General features: G+C 46.1%; 2 protein-coding genes across 3 annotated transcripts in view; one reads left to right on the plus strand and one right to left on the minus strand.

Moving 5' to 3' along the window:
* Positions 1 to 2,390: 2,390 nt before the first annotated feature.
* MED8 (mediator complex subunit 8) lies at positions 2,391 to 7,207 on the minus strand. 2 transcript variants are annotated; one of them, XM_032877520.1, is made up of 8 exons: positions 6,425 to 7,207; positions 6,255 to 6,390; positions 5,203 to 5,347; positions 4,538 to 4,678; positions 4,262 to 4,343; positions 3,641 to 3,889; positions 2,711 to 2,771; positions 2,391 to 2,635 (listed from the first exon to the last, which is right to left on the minus strand). In XM_032877520.1, coding segments are annotated over exons 1-8 (819 nt in total). In that variant the 5' UTR covers positions 6,426 to 7,207; the 3' UTR covers positions 2,391 to 2,631. The 2 variants fall into 2 exon arrangements, with proteins under 2 accessions (XP_032733411.1, XP_032733410.1); XM_032877519.1 differs by having other exon boundaries at positions 2,391 to 2,771; positions 6,425 to 7,206.
* A 672-nt stretch (positions 7,208 to 7,879) lies between these two features.
* SZT2 (SZT2 subunit of KICSTOR complex) overlaps positions 7,880 to 18,984 on the plus strand; it is a 50,823-nt gene continuing 39,718 nt past the window's right edge. Inside the window, exon 1 of the mRNA XM_032877521.1 lies at positions 7,880 to 7,978. Within this exon, the coding sequence (XP_032733412.1) occupies positions 7,952 to 7,978 (27 nt within the window). The 5' untranslated portion in view covers positions 7,880 to 7,951. The remainder of the gene's footprint in view (positions 7,979 to 18,984) is intronic.

Below are 18,984 nucleotides of genomic sequence, written 5' to 3' on the forward strand. Positions count from 1 at the left end.
CTGACAGCAGGACAGGAGGTAGGCAATCAACACCTCCAGCTCCGTCCTCAAGCCAGAACCCATTACAGAACTGGAAGGAGCACTCAGCTACAATCGATCGATTTGGGCTGTTTCACAAGAAAGCACAAGGTTAAGTAAAGTTGGCTGGATAGGGCAGCAGTAGACCTCAGGAGGGGTAGAGAACGGGGTGACTGGGGTAATGAGTAAAAGGGAGGGTCAACAATGACAGAATTCTAGCCACAGGGCAGAGCTGGGGACAGAGTGGTCCTAGGCAGTGGCTTTCATGCAGATATGGATTAAGCTTCTGCCTTCAGTGGGATGAATTGTGCGCTGTAGAAAGCTCTCACAGTTTCACAGTGTTGCTTTCTCCACCCTAGGCACAATCCCGATTAGGAAATGGCCTAATCTCCTTCTCCGAGATTAGGAGAAAGCACAGTACCCAGGCAAAACCGAGTATTCAGAAACAGGAATACCACCAAAGAAGAGCAAGAGAGCCATCTTTTACAAATCCTAAATCTGAACAAGTAAGCACGCCACTTCATCTTCTTCGAAGAGGGCGCCACATATATTCGCTCCTGAGGGAATGGAGGAAATGTGTGTGAGGGGAGGGAGATACTTTCCACTGGGGCATTTACTGGGTTGTATAGGTCCCAAAGTTGGTGATGCTACACAGGTGTGTGTACTCCAGAGGATGTGGGGGTGTGAGGGGGTTGGAAATAACATGTTTCCAGAGTGAAGAATATAGGAATGTGAGTGCCTCCAGAGTATGGCTTGTTTGCATAAGGGCCCAAGATATAAGTGAGGTCCTGCTCATGCTTCTGTTGGGGCAGGAGGACACTTCCACCCTGGGAGAACAAGGAACCCATTTCAAATATTAATGGTGGGAATGAAGGTACTATTGGTCTGATACAACAAAGAAACTTGGGGTTGGTGCCTCTCAATAGAAGGGAATCTTCTGGTAGAATTAAGGACAGCAGTCACCAAAAGCTGTTTCAGGGGTTTCAGAGATGTACAACATGAACTTTATCCAGTATGACAGTTAGCTTTGACACTTCCAGTGGCGGGGGTGGGGGTAAGAACCTAAGGAACACTTGAGCAGGCAGGCAGAGCAATAAGGCAATATTGCTGAAGTGGGGGAAAGGTCTGGCATTGCCTCAGAGCTGAAAACAGGATGTCCCCATGCTGCTGTATGCTATGACCACTGAACTCTGCGGATCCCATCTCGTCTTGATGGGGCAAGAAGGGATGACATCAGGGACCACTTTCCCAGTCCTTTGCTGCCACAGCCTGGCAGAATTCTGCCCCGCACAAAACAAATGCCAATGCCCCACTGTGTGACAGGAGAGAACAGAAGAAAGGCAGCCGGCAGGTATGAGCAGGCCCTCCTCATACCGCTCAGGATTTTCAGATCAAAGCTAACTGAAGCTAAGAAAACATTTAATGGAGAACAAATGAGAATTGCCTTGCAGAGACTCTGGAAGTCTCTGACACTGGGTCTCTGATGCTACATAGCTCTCTCATAAATCTCTGTCTGCTAACCCTGACACGGTGGCCTCCAGTCTAAATAACTTTATTCAGAGAAACCCTTCCGTCCCCTCCTGACTCAGGCCCTGCCCTGGAGCCTGCAAAGGCACACCAAGAAAGGCAGCTTAGCAACAGACCCAACTCACGCCACTCTTCAGCTTGATGCAAAGCAGGCAAAGGTCCTAGTGGCTGTCCCCACCCACCAGCAATCTGGTTCTTAGTTGAGCTTCAGCAGACTGGAGGAAAGCCATCCTGGCTGGAGTCCAGGCACCACACACTGTTATGAGGACAACTAAACCCTGAAGAAAGATAGTGCAAAGTGGAATTCCCCTCTCCCTCTAAAAAAAGGAAAATGAGTCCAGGAAGAAGGGGTTTCTTCATGTGCAAAGAAAATCCCTTTCTCACACAGTCCTACCTGGTAGAGCCCGATCCTGGGAAGCCCCCACCCAGAGGACCTGTCAACATCTTCTTTCCTGTGTATGGGATAAGGTAAAGGGTGGGCGACTTTGTGACTATTGCCCCAGTAAGAGCTGAACTAGCTTCTTAAAGGAGAGAAGGAGGAGAGCAGACCCACACTTCACCAGAGCCACAGGTGGACCATTTGACCCAGCCCAGAAGCTTCGCCACCCACAGCCTGGAGAGATGGCCAGGATGGAACCTGGGCAGGGGGGACTGCCGAGCCGGCATGCCCCTAAGGACACACAGAGGCTACGACAGTTTCTGGCCGCACAAAGTAAGCACAGGCTTTCAAACAGAATGAGGCAGCCAATGACCCTGAATCCATCAGCTCACCACTGAGGTGAAGTAGTGTCAAATCCCGCTAAGTTCCGGATCCAGGACTGAGAAGGGCAGCAGGGAGAAGTGGCTGTAGAAACTATCATTTATTGAATACCCGTCATTTCACAGACTGTACTAAGTATTTTACATTCATTTCTCTTTTTAATCCTTACAACATCCCTAGGAGGTAGGTATCATTGCCATTTACAAACAAGAAAACAGGCTGAGAAAAATTAAGTCACTTGCCCAAGGTCACTCAGTCAGTCAGTGGTGGAGCCGGGATCTGTCTGGTGCCAAAAGCCCATGTTCTCTTTATTGTACCCATCTAGTTCAGCTTAGGGAAGAAGGCAATTTCACCGCCCAGCTCTGCAAGGGGCTCCGGGGAGTGGAGGTTGCCGGCCACACTCACCGCTGGTAGGGATGCATAGAAGCTGACTTGATGTTGGTTTTTATTCCACTTGGCATTTTCCCTAAAAGAAACATGAAGAAAGACACTTGCAGCATGGTGAGACTTTCATGATATACCAGAGCGATGGTCTCCCGGGTTCCCTTCCCTTCTGCCACCCCTTCGCTCTATCGTCTCAGAACCTCTGTGGCCTCTGACCCTGGGTAGTAAAGATCAGAGGTGTGGGTCTTAACCAGCCCTCTCCCTGAAGGTGTCTGGGAGGAGAAGGCTGATAGCAGGAGGGGTTGAAACACACACGTCAGTCTCCTACTCAGCTACTCCCAGAAGAGACAGCTAGTCCCCATTTAATGCCACAGGTTAATTAAAAAAAAAAAAAAAAATATATATATATATATATATATATATATCTTTTCTCTTATTATAATTGTTCCTTTTCCCAAACAGCTTTGAAAAAAAAATAAATAACTCTTTTAGCCACGTACATCTGAACTCATCCAGACTGTTCTCGTAACTATTAACAGTAAGCAGGAGAGACAGGATACAGAAAAGAATACATGGACCTTGCCTGTTTGTCAGTCCCCAGCGCACCTACTGAATGGTCTTAAGACTGTTGGTCTCTCTAAGAAAAGACCCTGACAGCACACCTAGTATCCAGAGTAAATGGGACAGAACAGTAGCTGAGGCAGCTTCTAAGACAGGGGTGGGGGGGAGGCACAGTTTCTGTTGTTCAAAGTTCTTCCTTTCTCTGGAAAGGACTCTTGCTGCTACAGACTCTCAAGGAGATCTTTACTTCTAAAAAATTGTTTTATGGGTCCTGGTCCAAGAAGAAAAGGAGAAAATCTACAGCTCTGGGATGCTGGGGGCTCAGACAATGCAGCTTATTCCTGTTTCCATTCTCAAGGTCTGCTACCATGTCATTCCCTGCCCCCTCACCTGTTTGACCTGCTTGAGCCATTTGTACGCCACTGAGCAGCGGCTGCTGCTGGCTTGGAGCTCCTGCCATCTGCACCTGCTGCAGTCCTGAGGCTCCGGCAAGGATGGTCCCAGCTCCGGGCTGGCCTGGCTGGCCAGGACCACTGCTACCTGAAGGTCTCCAGTTAGACAGCCCCTTCCCAAAGGCCACGGCAGCTACTAAGGCATTGGTGTCTGCAGGGTTAAAGGTCTGCTTGTTTGGCCGGAGACCTGAAGAAAAAGGTGAAGTAAGGAGGCTGAGGTATGCCTCTGACCCTGGACTGAAGCTAGCGGCAGGAAGATCAGGCTGAGCCCCAGGGCTCGGAGGACCAGAGCTCAGTAGCATCCATACTCACCAGCAGCCCGGAGGGAGAGGCCCCCAAGACCCCCACAACTATCTCAGAATTCCCTCCTCTCATTTTGCCCATTTCTGCCACCTGCTCCGGGGCTAGCCCTAAGTACACATGCCAAACAGAATGGACGTGTCCCTTTCCGAAGCAGTTGGATCTCCTGTCCTCACTCCACCAAACCGAAACCACCACTCCTATTCCAGCGAGTCCCTCACTCTTTTCCTTCTCCATTTCGCCACCCATCCCTCCGTACCTCCACTCTCCGATTCCCGTTCCTCTTTGCTGATTTTCTCCAGAAGGTTTGAGCACATTTTATTTAAGCTCTGGATCTGCTTCTGTAACATACACACATTTGTGCAGAGATCAGGGAAAACAAGAAATGAGTGTGGTGAAGTTTCTTCCTTGTGCTCTTCCAGAGGCAACTTATGCGTAACTGACTGTGCATCCCCACCAGACACAGATGCTAATGCCTAGCTTCTTGTGATGGGACTCGGGGTATGGGGCAGGGGAGGTGGGATAGCCGTCCAACCTGAGCTGCATCAGCACCAATGCGGGCCGCATCTGTGGTTAGCTGCTTTTCTTGTTCTTCCACCTCAGGGTCGGGCTTGGTTCTCAGATGGTCAGGGACCACCTCATGGCTGAAAACAGGCACTCGTCCTTCAGTCTGCCGCTGTAACACAGATTTTATTGATCCTCCTATGCAACTCAAGTAGACTCAGTCTAGCGTGATATATACAGTTCCTTCCATAGGCAAATGATACATTCTCAGGGAAAACACCACCTGACACTTATAATATCTAGCTTCCAGGGACACTAATGCCCTTACTCCCTCCTTCCTTTCTGTCTCCTCCTACTTCTCTTTCTACCAGACCCAGGGGCAAGTTTCTCTTTGGTACATTTAATATAATACCAAAACGGACAAACTCACAAAAGAACATACTTTTCGCTCAAGGTAGGTATTGGAGGAGAAAGGTCTTTGTCTTAGTGACATAGGCCTCAGGTTTATTTGGCACTATTTGGGAGTGGCTCCCCAACTCCAGAAGTAAAAAAAGCAAGGTCTCCAAAATGCAGCCCTTGCTTTCTACCACCACACACTATGCCTTCAGAACTTCTAAAATAACCCAGCAACAATTGTGCTCTAAATCCTCATCTAAGAATTTAATTTTCCATGTCGTACCCGTCTCCTTCTCTTACCATAAGATCTTCATCGCGGTCTGGGGACAGCACCAGAGGGATGATGACCTGGTTACGGAACAGTGGTGTCTTTTCATGCTTCAAGACCTTGTTCAAAGTGTTCAGCTGTCCGGAGAGCAAAGCAAAGCTGTCCAGGACAGAGGGCCTGGTGGTGATAAGAAGGTGTCAGAATGTTCTCAGTAAAGTAGCCCTGAAGCGGTCCTTCAGACTAGGAATACCCGGGCTCACCCCAGAAAGGCTCCTAGCACTTCACCTGGACTGGGCAGGAATCAGACTGGCTCCCAGGGATTGTGGGGTTAGGAAAGAGGGACACACTTTAATTTTCTGACACAGGTGGAAAATAAGGCAGTTCATTCTCTGAATGGGATGAGGACCAGTGGCAAAATAAGAACCACGGCTATCCCTATCACTAAACATTCAGAAACTGGGTAAAGGCCTCCTTTCAGGCCTAAAAATAGGATCCACATTTCCAGAGTAGGCTGGACCTAAAAGACTCAGCAATATCTCTGGTAAGAGATCCAGGATGAACACTGGATTCTTACTGTAGTAGGAGGACCCACTGAGGGAATACCTCCTCCCAGAGAAGTCAAAGGGTGAGAGTCAAAAGCTAGAAAGAACTTAGGTTGGGAAACTGGACATTTCTCTACTTCCTTGCCATGGTGGCCCTAAGACAAACTTCACTTGTTAAATGTTGGGAAACCCAGCTCTTTCCAAATCAAAAGATGTTTGCCGGGGCACCTGGGTGGCTCAGTGGGTTAAAGCCGCTGCCTTCGGCTCGGGTCATGATCCCAGGGTCCTGGGATCGAGCCCCGCATCGGGCTCTCTGCTCAGCAGGGAGCCTGCTTCCTCCTCTCTCTCTGCCTGCCTCTCTGCCTACTTGTAATCTCTGTCTGTCAAATAAATAAATAAATAAAATCTTTAAAAAAAAAAAAAAGATGTTTGCCAAGTGCTAAGTTGTGACATCATTGGAGATGTCCTATCCACCAGGAGACCTGCCCCCCCCAACACACACACCCATGGAGCCCTCCTCAGCTTGCCCTGGCAACCCTTACCAGGTCAGCCGGTCATACTCGTTCTCCAACTTGTAAATGAAACTCCCCAGTGAGTTCTTCAGATCAGCCACTTGACTCAGCAGTGCATCTAATGATGCCTCAAGCTGCTTCTCCTCCCTCTGCACCAATAGGAACAGGTTGGTTACCCAGATAGCCGTGAGTATGACACATACAGAGGAAGGCTGAAAACCCAGGATGACAGTATGTAAAACTACTCAAGTAACACACGATCTCCCCGGCGCAGGAGAGCCAGACTGTTTTCTATCTTTGGTATTTGGGTTACAGACAGCATCAATCCTTAGACCTTTCAATCCATTCCCCTGACCTCAATTCCTCCTTTCTCTCATCATCTCCTAATTCATGTCTGGCTTTTCTCTGCATTGGAAACACTCTGTACTCACTCACTGAGACATTTTCACAAGACCTAATACCTGGGCTTTATTATCTTTTGTGCACGTGTGCAGCATGTGTATTTCAGCTTCTTCTGTACTAGAACCTGCCTCGTGAGCCTGGCAGTTCTTGCCAATAACAATCTCTAGGAAAACCTACCCACATATCAAGGTTTCCCTGAATACCAGGCTTGTACCACCACTGCTCCCCACTCTCTCCCACTCTTCCTTTGGCCTCAGCATTTGATGTTTTCAAACTTCTTCTTGCCGAATTAATCGACACTCGTTTTATCTCTGTGCCAATATTCCTGTGTCCCTTTCACAAGTTTAGTCAACTTATAAACATTTACTGACAGAGAACCAGGTGCAAGAAAGTAAGTGGCAAGTGACAAACAAAACAAAACAAAACAAAATAAAGGCACACGCTCCTAAGCACCAGAGAAACAATTTTAAATGCTGGGGTGTCTGCAAGCATTTCCTTTCCATCTGCTGTCTCCAGTTTTACTTCATTTCTTTATCCTTAACAACTAACAGGCTCAGGCTGGGAAGAATGATGCAAAATCGTCTTGCAAACTCACCAATGTGTAGGACATGAGCCTCGATCCTGGGTTCCACCCACAGCCTCAGATTATAATTAGCTCAGCTTTCTGCCACCCCACCCTGCAATTCCTTCACCGCCCCCCACCCACCCCAACCCCGGCTTCTCTCCAATTCCAGTTCCCTTGTTATGTCTGCATCCAACAGCGTCCATCCAACAGTCTAGGCCGGGGCCTGAGCCAACCCGCCACTTTCCTGTGCCGTCTTCCTTGGATTGCATTTCAACCTTCCCAGGTTACAGCACCCTGATCCCTTCGTGCACCCCAGCAAGTCCGCGGGGTCTCCTTCCTCGCAACTCGGCCAGTCTCCTGCTAGATGGGCCCCACCCCCACCTCTGCAGTCGGCCGCGCCTCCCCATCCCGCGGGCCCATACCCGTCAGCTCTGGGCTCTGCCCTCTCCTGCCAGCCCCAACTCCTCACTCCTCGGCCAGCCCACTCTCAGTCCAGTTGCCTGAAGCTAGCTAACTAGGTAGCGGTCAACAGTCCCGAAACCGCTCTCACCTGCATCGCGGCGGCAGCGGCGGCGGCAACGACTTCCCCTTCCGGTTTCCTAGTCAGCGAGCCACTCTGAGAGGGCTTCGTCCCCCAATCAGAAAGTTCAGAGCTCGGCCCTCCCACTTACTTCCGGCTCCTGCGAGGCTCCAGTAGCCGGGTCAGGGGTCACCAGTGGAGCATCTTCTTTGGCCCGGGCCGGCGCGGCAGTGCTGTGTGATGGCCTCGGAGCGCCCGGAGCCGGAGGTGAGGGGCGGGCGGGCGCAACGCTGGGCGCTGGGCGCTGGGCCCCGAGCCCCGAGGGGGAGGGTCCGGCAGCCCGGCGCGGCGGCGGCGGCCTCCTCCCGGCCTGGGGGCGGCCGGGCCGAGTTGCCTGGGCAGAGATGGGCCCAGCCCGGAAGGCCCCACAATTGAACCTCCTCCCCGCGACCCGCAGTTTTCTCCGTGGGGGAAGGGGGGGGTTGCTAGAGCAAAAACCCGTCGCTTTTTGTTTATTAAAATTACAGATACGTCGCCGACTCTGGAGCTCTCGGATTCCTAATAATATTAGGAAAACCTGTGGTTTTATTTTCTGCTGCAGTTTCCATGGGCAACACGGCAATAGACCTACTTTGCTGGTTTATGCATTTCTCCAAACATTGGAATGCCATAAACAGCATGAATTAATTTAGTTGTAGCGCTTGTGGACTTAGGGAGCAGCTTTGGTTTCGTGAAAACATAAGACTGGGAGTGATACCGGCTCTGCTATTTAGCTAGGTGTGCAACTTTGGGCAAGTCTTGACTATCCGGATCCTGTTTCCTTCTTCATAGAATACCTATTTTATGGTGTGTTGTGAGGACCTTATGTATTAAACCAGAAAATGTATACGAGGCATCCATCAGGTGCTAATGCAAGGAACTTATATCCACATGATGTTATTCAAACTTGTATGAGGAAGGGAAGGTGGCAATATCCTTTCTCATGTACAGATAAGGAAACTGAAAAATGAAGGAGGTTAAGTACTTTACCCAAGTGCTACTCGGGAGAGGCGGGGAGTGGCAGAGTTTTGAAGTTAAAAGATCTGAGCATAAAACCTATCAGATTTGGAAAGAACAACATCACTAGAAGAGGTGCCCAGTGTTCTAAGAGAGTATATGAGTAGGTGGGAAGGGCGAGGATGTGTATAATGACATAAATAGTAGTCATTATGTAGCGAATGCTTACTGCACGCCAGGCACCAGCCTCTGCACTTCACCAATATCAATTAGTGCTCTCATCCCTAGACACTTTCATCATCTCCATCTTTCGGTTGGGGATATTGAAGCACACAGCTCACCAGAGACACATGGTTACACAGCTAGTAAGTAGTAGAGCCAGGACTCTCAGTCAGGTGGCCTGGCTCCAGATCTTACGTTTTTAACCATCGTGATTATAGTATAATAATACTGTAGCCACAGGATGGTAAATCTCCAGTTTGTTGGGATTTGATGTGTTGAGACGCAAGTTTAAGTAGGAAACCTTGTGCTGTTTAAAAGAGTCAGATGGGGCGCCTGGGTGGCTCAGTGAGTTGAGCTCTTGGTTTCAGCCCAGGTCATGATCTCGGGGTCATGAGATTGAGTCCCACATTGGGAAGGAGGTCTGCTTGAGATTCTCTCTCCCCCTTCCCCCCTCAAATAAATAAATAAATCTTCAGGGAAAAAAAAAAAGAATCAGATATGTTCCACAGGGAATGGTGGAATAGCCCATGCGTCGGAAATGTCAATATTTAGAAAGACTGAAAGAGTTTGAAGTACATCTTAAGGATTAAGATGAGAGGAAATGAGGGGATGTTATAGGGAAATACAACATACTTTTTAGGCAGATAATGTAAAACAGCATTGTCCAGGGCACCTGGGTGGCTCTGTCGGTTAAGCATCTGGCATCTGATTTCGGTGCATGTCCTGATGTCAGGGTCATGAGATCAGCCCCAGGTCATGCTCTGCATTCAGTGGGGAGTCTGCTTGAGATTCTTTCTCTCCTTCTCTGCCCCTCCCCCCCATAAATAAATAATTATTTAAAAAATAAAATAAAATAAAATAGCACTGTCCAGTAGAAATCTAATGGAAGCCATATATGTAAATTTTTTAGTAGCCATGTTTAAAAGGATAAGAAAACAAATGAAATCAATTCTAGTAATGTGTTTTATTTAACTTTACATTTGCAAAATATTACCATTTCATCGTGTGATAAATATTAAAAATTATGAGATATTTATCATTCTTTTTTTAAACAACACAAATAAGATTTTTTTTGTCACCATTAAATGTCTGAATTATAAACAGATTCTTTTTTTTTTTTTTTTAAGATGTTATTTATTTATTTATTTATCTCTGTATAGAGATCACAAGTAGAGAGGCAGGCAGAGAGAGAGAGGAGGAAGCAGGCTCCCTGCTGAGCAGAGAGCCCGATGGGGGGCTCAATCCCAGGACCCTGGCATCACGACCCGAGCTGAAGGCAGAGGCTTTAACCCACTGAGCCACCCAGGTGCCACCCAGGCGCCCCCGCATCAGTAGTCTTGACATCAACATGAGCTTCAATCATGGTCTGGCATTTTTTGACCATGGAGCACACTTTGTCATGGGTAAGATCCATGCCATGGAAATTAGTCAGGCAGTTTTTGCCCTGAACATCCTCAGTAATTAGCTTAAATTTTCTTTTCTTTTCTTTTCTTTTTAAGATTTTATTTATTTATTTGACAGACCAAGATCACAAGTAGGCAGAGAGGCAGGCAGAGAGAGAGGAGGATGCGGGCTCCCTGCCAAGCAGAGAGCCCAGTGCGGGGCTCGGTCCCAGGACCCTGGGACCATGACCTGAGCCGAAGGCAGAGGCTTTAAGCCACTGAGCCACCCAGGCGCCCTTAGCTTGAATTTTCTAAGTGCAACTTCATTCTGCAAATCAGTAAGGCTCACTTGAAAAACACGACCCCTGAGGCCATCAGATACAATTTTGGTTCCTTGAGTTCTCGTGACTAATGTTTTCTCGATATTTCTCCTTTTTTTAAAAATATTTTATTTATTTATTTGACAGAAATCAAGTAGGCAGAGAGGCAGGCAGAGAGAGGGGGGAAACCAGGCTCCCTGCTGAGCAGAGAGGCCAATGCAGGGCTCGATCCCAGGACCCTGGGATCATGACCTGAGCCGAAGGCAGAGCCTTAACCCACTGAGCCACCCAGGTTCCCCCCAATACTTCTTAAATTGAACATAGCTGGTGCTTTCACATTATACCAATATTTCTTAGCTCCCTTTCTTGGCTCCCTTTTTGCCGCCTTTTGTAAGGTGCTTGTTCTTGCTGACTACCTTTGAGCTGCTCAGGGAGCCAAAAGGTATCATTCTTTTTTGTATCAAATTTTTTAAAATCCAGCATTTGTTTTACACTTAACAGTACATTTCATTTTGGACCATTGGAGTAGCCACATTTTACTCAGTAGCCCCATTTGGTAGTGGCTACTGTATTGATCAGTGCAGATCTGTAGTAACTTGGAGTGAAGACACATACTAGTGGAAGTCTCATTCAGCCAAAAGTTAAGCATGTGTTAAGTTCTTGATTTGCATTTCTGAAAATTTTATCTCAGAGAGTCAGGGGAGTGAAGAGGTCTGCCCCTGAGCAGAATAGTGACTTTTATAGGTTGTTGCAATCCTAAGAGAAAAAAAAAAATTGGGCATAGTCAGATTTAAGAAGTCATTCATTCATCAAATACTGAAAATACTTTACGAATGCTACTATGGACTCAGAATTGTGCTAAGTATCAGGGTGGATGCCAAGCAGTGTGAGACAGACATGTCCCCTATTTTAATGGAGTAAACAAACGTTGATTTATAATGAGGGCTGCAAAGGAAAACTACAGAGTGAATGAGTGTTTGAAAGGAGTTCTTTTTTTTTTTAATTTTTTATTTTTTATAAGCATATAATATATTTTTATCCCCAGGGGTACAGGTCTGTGAATCGCCAGGTTTACACACTTCACAGCACTCACCATAGCACATACCCTCCCCAATGTCCATAACCCCAGCCCCCCCTCCCAACCCCCCTCCCCCCATCAACCCTCAGTTTGTTTTGTGAGGTTAAGAGTCACTTATGGTTTGTCTCCCTCCCAATCCCATCTTGTTTCATTTACTCTTCTCCTACCCCCTTAATGAAAGGAGTTCTTAACCGACTCTGTTAAGAAGTATGAGGGGAGAGGTGAGTTGGGATGCCTTTTCAGAGAAATGACATTTCAGTCTGAAGAATGAATAAAAGTTGGCCGTGAGCAGAGGCAACAGTGAAAATCCTGGGGTGAGAAGGACCTAGAACCTTTAGAGAACAGAAAAAGCAGCTGCTAATGTGGGTGCAATGGGACAGTGAGAATAGCTAACACCGAGAATAGCTAACACTTCAGGAGGGCTTACCGAGTATCACCTAATCCTTGTAGAATCTCCATGAAATAGGCATTATTATTTTCCCAGTGTCACAGATGAGGAAACTAAGGCACAAAGAGTTTAAGTAACTTCACCACCAAGGCCTTACACTAATAAGCAGTAGCAGAACCAGTGTTTAAAAGATCCTAGGTGCTCTAACTCTGGGAGATTGGGGAGACATGAGAAAAGGAATGAGGCTGAGCCTGTGCCAGAGGTTCCGGACTTTGGCGTGTACACAGTAGTTAGGAGCCTTCAGACAGTTCAAGGGGGGAAAGTATCGAAATTATTTCATGGGATTCTGTTAACAAAGAATAGCATTAGGGTTGGAAAAGTCTTCAAAGATTATTTATACCCTAACCACAAAAGGGCAGGTGCAAAGAACAAACAAAACCAACACATTAAGGCGGGCAATGTTTCCTTCATCCTGGTATACGTAGTGTGCAGCACAGTGCCTAATGTGTTATTCATCTTGTTAGACATGGTATGTAGGCTTCAATAAGTGTTCCAAAGAATGCTAGGCTGCTTCTGTCATTGTTTGGATTCTCATGTTTAATTGCAACAACATCCGTATGAAGTAGACATTCTCACCTACATGTTATCAATGAAGAAACTGAGGCCTGGAAAAATTAAGTAACTTGTCCAAGCTCACATAGATAGCAAGTAGTAGAACCAGATTTGAATCCAGGTCTCTGACTCCAGAACCCTGCTGTGTCTTTGCCAGACTACTCCAAGAGTAATGCACATGAGACTTGGGGATCAAGTATAAGGAAACTGAAGTTTCATGTGAGTGTGGATGCTGGGAGAACACAACCATTTCAGAGATTGTCAGACATTAAAGTGGAAGAATCCCTTGGGGAAGCTTGTTAAATTTAGGTTCCTGAGTCCTGTCAACTCAAATTCAGTTGGTCTGGGTGATGCCCAGAAATCTGCTTTTTTTTTTTTTTTTTAAGATTTTATTTATTTGACAGAGATCTCAAGTAGGCAGAGAGGCAGGCAGAGAGAGAGAGGAGGAAGCAGCCTCCCTGATGCAAGGATCCATCCCAGGACCCTGGGATCATGACCCGAGCCAAAGGCAGAGGCTTTAACCCACAGAGCCACTCAGGCGCCCCCAGAAATCTGCATTTTAATAAGCACTTCAGGCCATTCTGATGCACCTGCTCCTTGGATCACACTTCGAAAACTACTGTTTTAGCTGCTTGGATTAATTCTTTATTTTTCTGGTTCTGATCAGTTATATCTTGAATATGAGGAACTCTTCGAGATGGTGGTTTGAACACATAGCTGTTGACTTTGAAGGCTCATGGATGAGGGAGAATGTTGTGAGAAAACTCACATTGAACAACCGTCTCTGGTTTCAAGAGGTGGATTCTGTAAGAACTAGTTGATGACCTAAGAACTAGTTGATGAAGGCTTCAGCTTGGCATTGAGCAGTCAGTCCATAGTTCAAAATAACTTTCAAGACAAGGTGGAGAAATTGAAGCAATACAGTGGTGGAATTAAGCGCCTACTAACTACTACTAATCTAAAGAACATTTCTAATACCACAGCCCCCCAGTGTGTCCTCCATCTGGTTTATCCCCCCTTTCTCCTCACCTAGCAAACCCTGCTCAACCTTCAGTGTCACTTTCTCCTAAGATCTAGCCTGGGTCAAGTTACTTTGTTATATGCTGCCATAGAACCATATTCTTCTCCATTGGTGCACTCACTCAGTTTTTAATAATACAGTAAGTAGAGTGGTTATATGATTAGGGTTGGGTTTTTTTTTCTTTATTATAGGGTAAATTTTGTGAGAGCAGAGAATGCCAATTTTTGCTTTCCATGGTATCCTTAGGACCTAGCCCGGTGCTGGCATGTAGCTGGCTCTCCCATCAATTTGTTGACCAGTGACTGAATGCACACTCATCTTGTCTTTGTCCTCTTTGGACCAGGTTGAGTTTTTGATGGCATCGTGAGGAAATTAGCAGAGACATTAAGCTAGAAAGAGATTTGCTAGAGGGCAGAACAGCACTCTGAGCCTCACAATAGAGTAATAGACCGAATTTATCCAATGTAACGGGACTAATTGAATAATTGTACGTGTCCCAAAAAGCCTGCCTGAGGACAGAATGGAGGGTGTGTCTCAACAGCAACACAAGTGAGAAAGTCATGAAGGTTCCCTGCACTGACAGGATGGTGAAGCTTCCAAATAGAGCTTAGGAGACTCTGAATCTGTGGCCACACCTAGGTATTGTGTTCCATTCTGGCTCCTACATTTTAAATTGAAAAAGAGACCAGCCAGTGTTCATAGGCATATCATCGAAGATATAAAATAGTGAAGAAACTGGAGACCATGCCGTTTGAGATCTACCTAAAGAATTTGGGAAATGTTTCCTATGGAGAAGCAGAGACTTGGGGCTGCCTTCAGATGTTCCTTAACCAAAAAGTGGTTTAGATGTTTTCAAGAGAACAGATCTCAAGGATGGGTTAAGATGATATCAGGAAGACATTTTGGCTCAGTATGAGGAAACACACAGCTATGCCACGTAACTGGAGAAGAGCAAAAAAAGCTGGTGAATGGCTGTGTGGGACTCCTTTCAGACTTAGAGAAGCACCTTTTTGATTAATTATTTGTTATTACTTGTTACACTAATATGCACATTTATCCTTTTACATGCTGTTGGGGTAGGTGATCGTACTTTATAGAGGAGGAAACTAAAACTCAAGCCCAGAGGCTCAGCTGTCAAAGCACACATTGGAACCCACACCAGCACCCCCTCCCTAGATTCCAAGAACAGTTAAAAAAAAAAAAAGAATATTTAAAAAGCACATATTAGTGAAAACCTGGTAAAAACAGCTTTCATGGAAGCAAAGGAAAAACCTAAACAATAAAATAGGCTAGTTTTTCCATAAAGTAGATGAGGAAGGATGGGAACTCTTGGACAACAAAGAGCAGGTGTTGATAACAGTGAAAAATTAAGAATCACTGGTAAGAAATTCAGAACATAACTTGACACAGGGAAGAAAATAAATAAAGCTTGAGAGAGCAATTTCCTTCATTTATACATTCATTCAACAAATATTTGAGCACCTAGTGTGTCTTGGCACTGTGCTAGTTGCTCGGGATACAGCAAAGAACAATATATAGACACAATTTCTACCTCCCTGGAGCTTCCAGACTTTTAGGGGAAACAGACATTACAAAATATACAAATACTTCGTTATAAACTGGTTGGCTCTGAAGAGTTATAGACTGCCTCCTGAATGCCTGATAGAAATACCTAACTTAGTGTGGGGAATCATAGAAAGATCCATTCATTAAAACCAGAATCACCAATATTTTAGTGCTAGAAGACAGAGTGAGCAAGTGTTCCCGGTTCTTATGGTGCTGACCCACGGACATGTGTTCTCCCCTGTTTAACCCAGCTCAGATGGGACCCAAACTCCCTTTGGTATTTCCTTGCATTTCCTTGTTTCTTTCTTTGGAAAGGAAAAAAAAAAAGTCTTTACTAACTACCAAAGAAGAACAAGAGGAAAATAGTACCGAGATTAGTGTTAAGATTATCTCACCTTGAGAAGAGTGTGCTGAGTATTAGTTTTAATTTTTTTTTTTTTTTTAAGTAGGCTCCATGCCCAGTGTGGAGCCCAACACAGGGCTTGAACTCAAAACCCTGAGATCAAGACCTGAGCTGAGATCAAGAGTTGGACACTTAGGGGCGCCTGTGGCTTAGTCGGTTAAGCCGCTGTCTTCGGCTCAGGTCATGATCCCAGGGTCCTGGGATCGAGCCCCGCATCAGGCTCCCTGCTCAGCGGAGAGCCTACTTCTCCCTCTTCTTCTGTCTGCTGCTCTGCCTACTTGTACTCTCTCTCTGTCAAATAAACAAAATCTCTAAAAAAAAAAAAAAAAAAAAAGTTGGACACTTAACCAACTGAGCCACCCAGGCTCCTGCTGATTATTAGTTTGAAACATCAACCTTGCTTTGCTTAGGACATACGGTGAATTCACTTATTGAGCAAAATCATATGGAGCATCTGATGTGCTAGGCACTGCTGTAGGCTTTGAGGATAGAGTGATAAACAGGACTGCTGAATTTGGGTATCCTTCCTATTCTGATAACACTCTGAGCCCCAGACCATCCTTTTCTAGATAACCTTGGCCCAGATCCAGCATCAGCAGTTAGACAAGAGTGGGCACCCATCTCACACCCACACCAGCTCAGCCAGTCCTGAAAGAGAGCTTGACTAGTTTATGAGAGCATCCCACCCTGAAACCAAGGGCCAGGCAGAGGGCAGCTAACTGCTGCATTTTCCTTCTTTGCCAATAAATCCCTTTTCAGTTTCTAGCGTCTTGGCAATGAGGGTGTACAATCTGACGGGACCTTTGGGGGGAATGATGGTTAGAAGTGATGGTAAATACCTATATTTGATTTTTCTGTTTAACTTGGGAATCATTCTGCAGCTTACTGGTTTCCGGGGCTATCTTGGCCATCCTTGATGCCTTTTTGTTACTTTCCAATTAATCACCAGTTTTTGTCTTGTTCCAAAGATTCCTTAAAATGTCAGCTAAGCTCAGTTGTCTTGAAAGTTAGTTCAGCTGAGTGTGTGTGTGTGTGTGTGTGTGTGTGTGTGTGTATAAAACCAGGCTTTCTCAGTGAAAGGCATTGCTGGCTTTGCATTCTGGCACAGCTGCTGTCTCATGGGGGACCAGTCTCAGTTTATAGAATGGCTGCTCTGAGTAGCTCTGGTCTAGGCCACTGTCATCTCCCCTGGTCATTAGGGGATCTTTCTGAGTCACATGGTAGCCAGAGGGAATTTTTTTTTAATGCAGATATAACATTACTGCTCTGCTAAAAAAAAAAAAGTTCAGTAGTTTGCCCTATAATATTGAATTACATCATATTGATGTTTTAATTGTTTTTTTTTAATCCTTCTGATTATGCCAGAGCATCCTTTCTGCCTGTAGAGATCCATCACGTTCCTTTTTTTTTTTTTTTTTTTTTTAATATTTTAGGGGCACCTGGGTGGCTCGGTCAGTAAGCGTCTTTCGGCTCATGTCATGATCCAAGGGTCCTAGGACCGAGTTCCACACTGGGCTTCTTGCTCAGTGGGGAGTCTGCTTCTGCCTCTGCCTGCCACTCCCCCTGCTTGTGCCCTCTCTCTCTCTGACAAATAAGTAAATAAAATCCTTTTTAAAAAAGACTGGGTGGCTCAGTGGGTTAAAGCCAATGCCTTCGGCTCAGGTCATAATCCCAGGATCCTGGGATCGAGCCCCGCATCGGGCTCTCTGCTCAGCAGGGAGCCTGCTTCCTTCTCTCTCTCTGCCTGCTTCTCTGCCTACTTGTGATCTCTGTCAAATAAATAAGTAAAACCTTTTAAAAAAATAAAAATAAAAAAGACTTTGAGAGCAAGAAAGAGAGAATGGGATGGGGGGGAGAGGGAGAAGCAGACTCCCCGCTGAGCAGAGAGCCCGAAATATGGCTCTCGATTCCAGGACCCTGAGAGCATGACCTGAACTGAAGGCAGATGCTCAACAGACCGATCCATCCAGGCGCCCCAGATCTTTCCTGCTCTTTCCCCAGTTTTATCCGTTTGTCATGCTCAGTCGTTGGGCATTGTGGCTCATGAGGCCTGAGTTTGATTTCTGATCCTCTTCCTACTAATTGTGTTAAATCATTTCACTTTTTTGGACAAGTTTTTTTCTGTTAATGTTTTATATGCCAACTGAATGAGCATACTTGTGTGAAGAGCCTTGTGTTGTGCCTGGTAATAACCTGTAATAGTTATTTTATTTTATTTATTTGACAGAGAGTGTGTGAGAGAGGGAACACAAGCAGGGGGAGTGAAGAGGGAGAAGCAGGTTCCCTGCTGAGCTGGAAGCTCAGAGAGGGAACACAAGCAGAGGGGTGGGAGAGGGAAAAGAAGGCTTCCCACCAAGCAGGGAGCCCGATGTGGGGCTCGATCCTAGGGCCCTGGGATCATGACCTTAGCTGAAGGCAGATGCTTAACAACTGAGCCACCCAGGCGCCCCTGTAATAGTTCATTTTTATCATATTCTTTCTAAGTGTGAGGCACAGTGCTGAGCACTTCATGTACCTGGTTTCACTTAACCCACTTAACAACACTAGATCGGTATTAGGATTAGATCCATTTTATGTATGCTGGCACTGAGGCTTGGGAAGGTTAATTACCCTTTCCCCAACCTCACAGGCAACTAAGAGGCCAAATTGGGATTCATGCCAATTTGGCATGAATTTCAGTCTGAGTCTGAAGTTCTTGCACTTAGCTTCTCCAGGGGGCCATTAGATATATTACAGGTACTCAAGGAATGGGAGTGCCTTCCCTCTTCTTGCCTTCTGCTCTCACCCATGCCACTTCCCAGAGGCTGTTTCTGCATCTTTTGCTACGTGCCTTCTGTCCTGGAGAAGAAAGGCTTTTTTCGTCTTTAGTCCTCGAATCTCTGCTCTCCATGCTCCTCTCTGCCCCTAGGCACCCTTCCTTAGTGTTTTTCCAGGGCTTTTTCTATTTCTTCTCCCCATTACCCCATTTAGGGGAAGGAAAAAACCTTCCCTTCCTTTCCATACCACATTTCTTAACAGGCAGTCACTGGCCTCTGCTCATTTCTCTTCTACCACTCTCTTCAGTCCTGGCAGCCTGGCATCTCCCCCTCCCCTGTCAGGGACCCAGGATGAGCAATTTGCAATTTGTCTAAACTGGGAGGAGTATAATCTTTTCATCAGAGGCTAGAGTAAGGGAATAAAGGAATTTCAGATAAACCTTGCTCAGGAAGAAACTTTGGGGGAGTTCAGACCAGTGGACCCTTGTTTTCTGCCTGAGACAGTAGGTGAGTTTATCTGCCGGGACCC

This window comes from Lontra canadensis, unplaced genomic scaffold (genome assembly GCF_010015895.1).
Source record: "Lontra canadensis isolate GAN:19392208 unplaced genomic scaffold, GSC_riverotter_1.0 scaffold60, whole genome shotgun sequence".
In the NCBI taxonomy this organism is placed as follows: Eukaryota; Metazoa; Chordata; class Mammalia; order Carnivora; family Mustelidae; genus Lontra; species Lontra canadensis.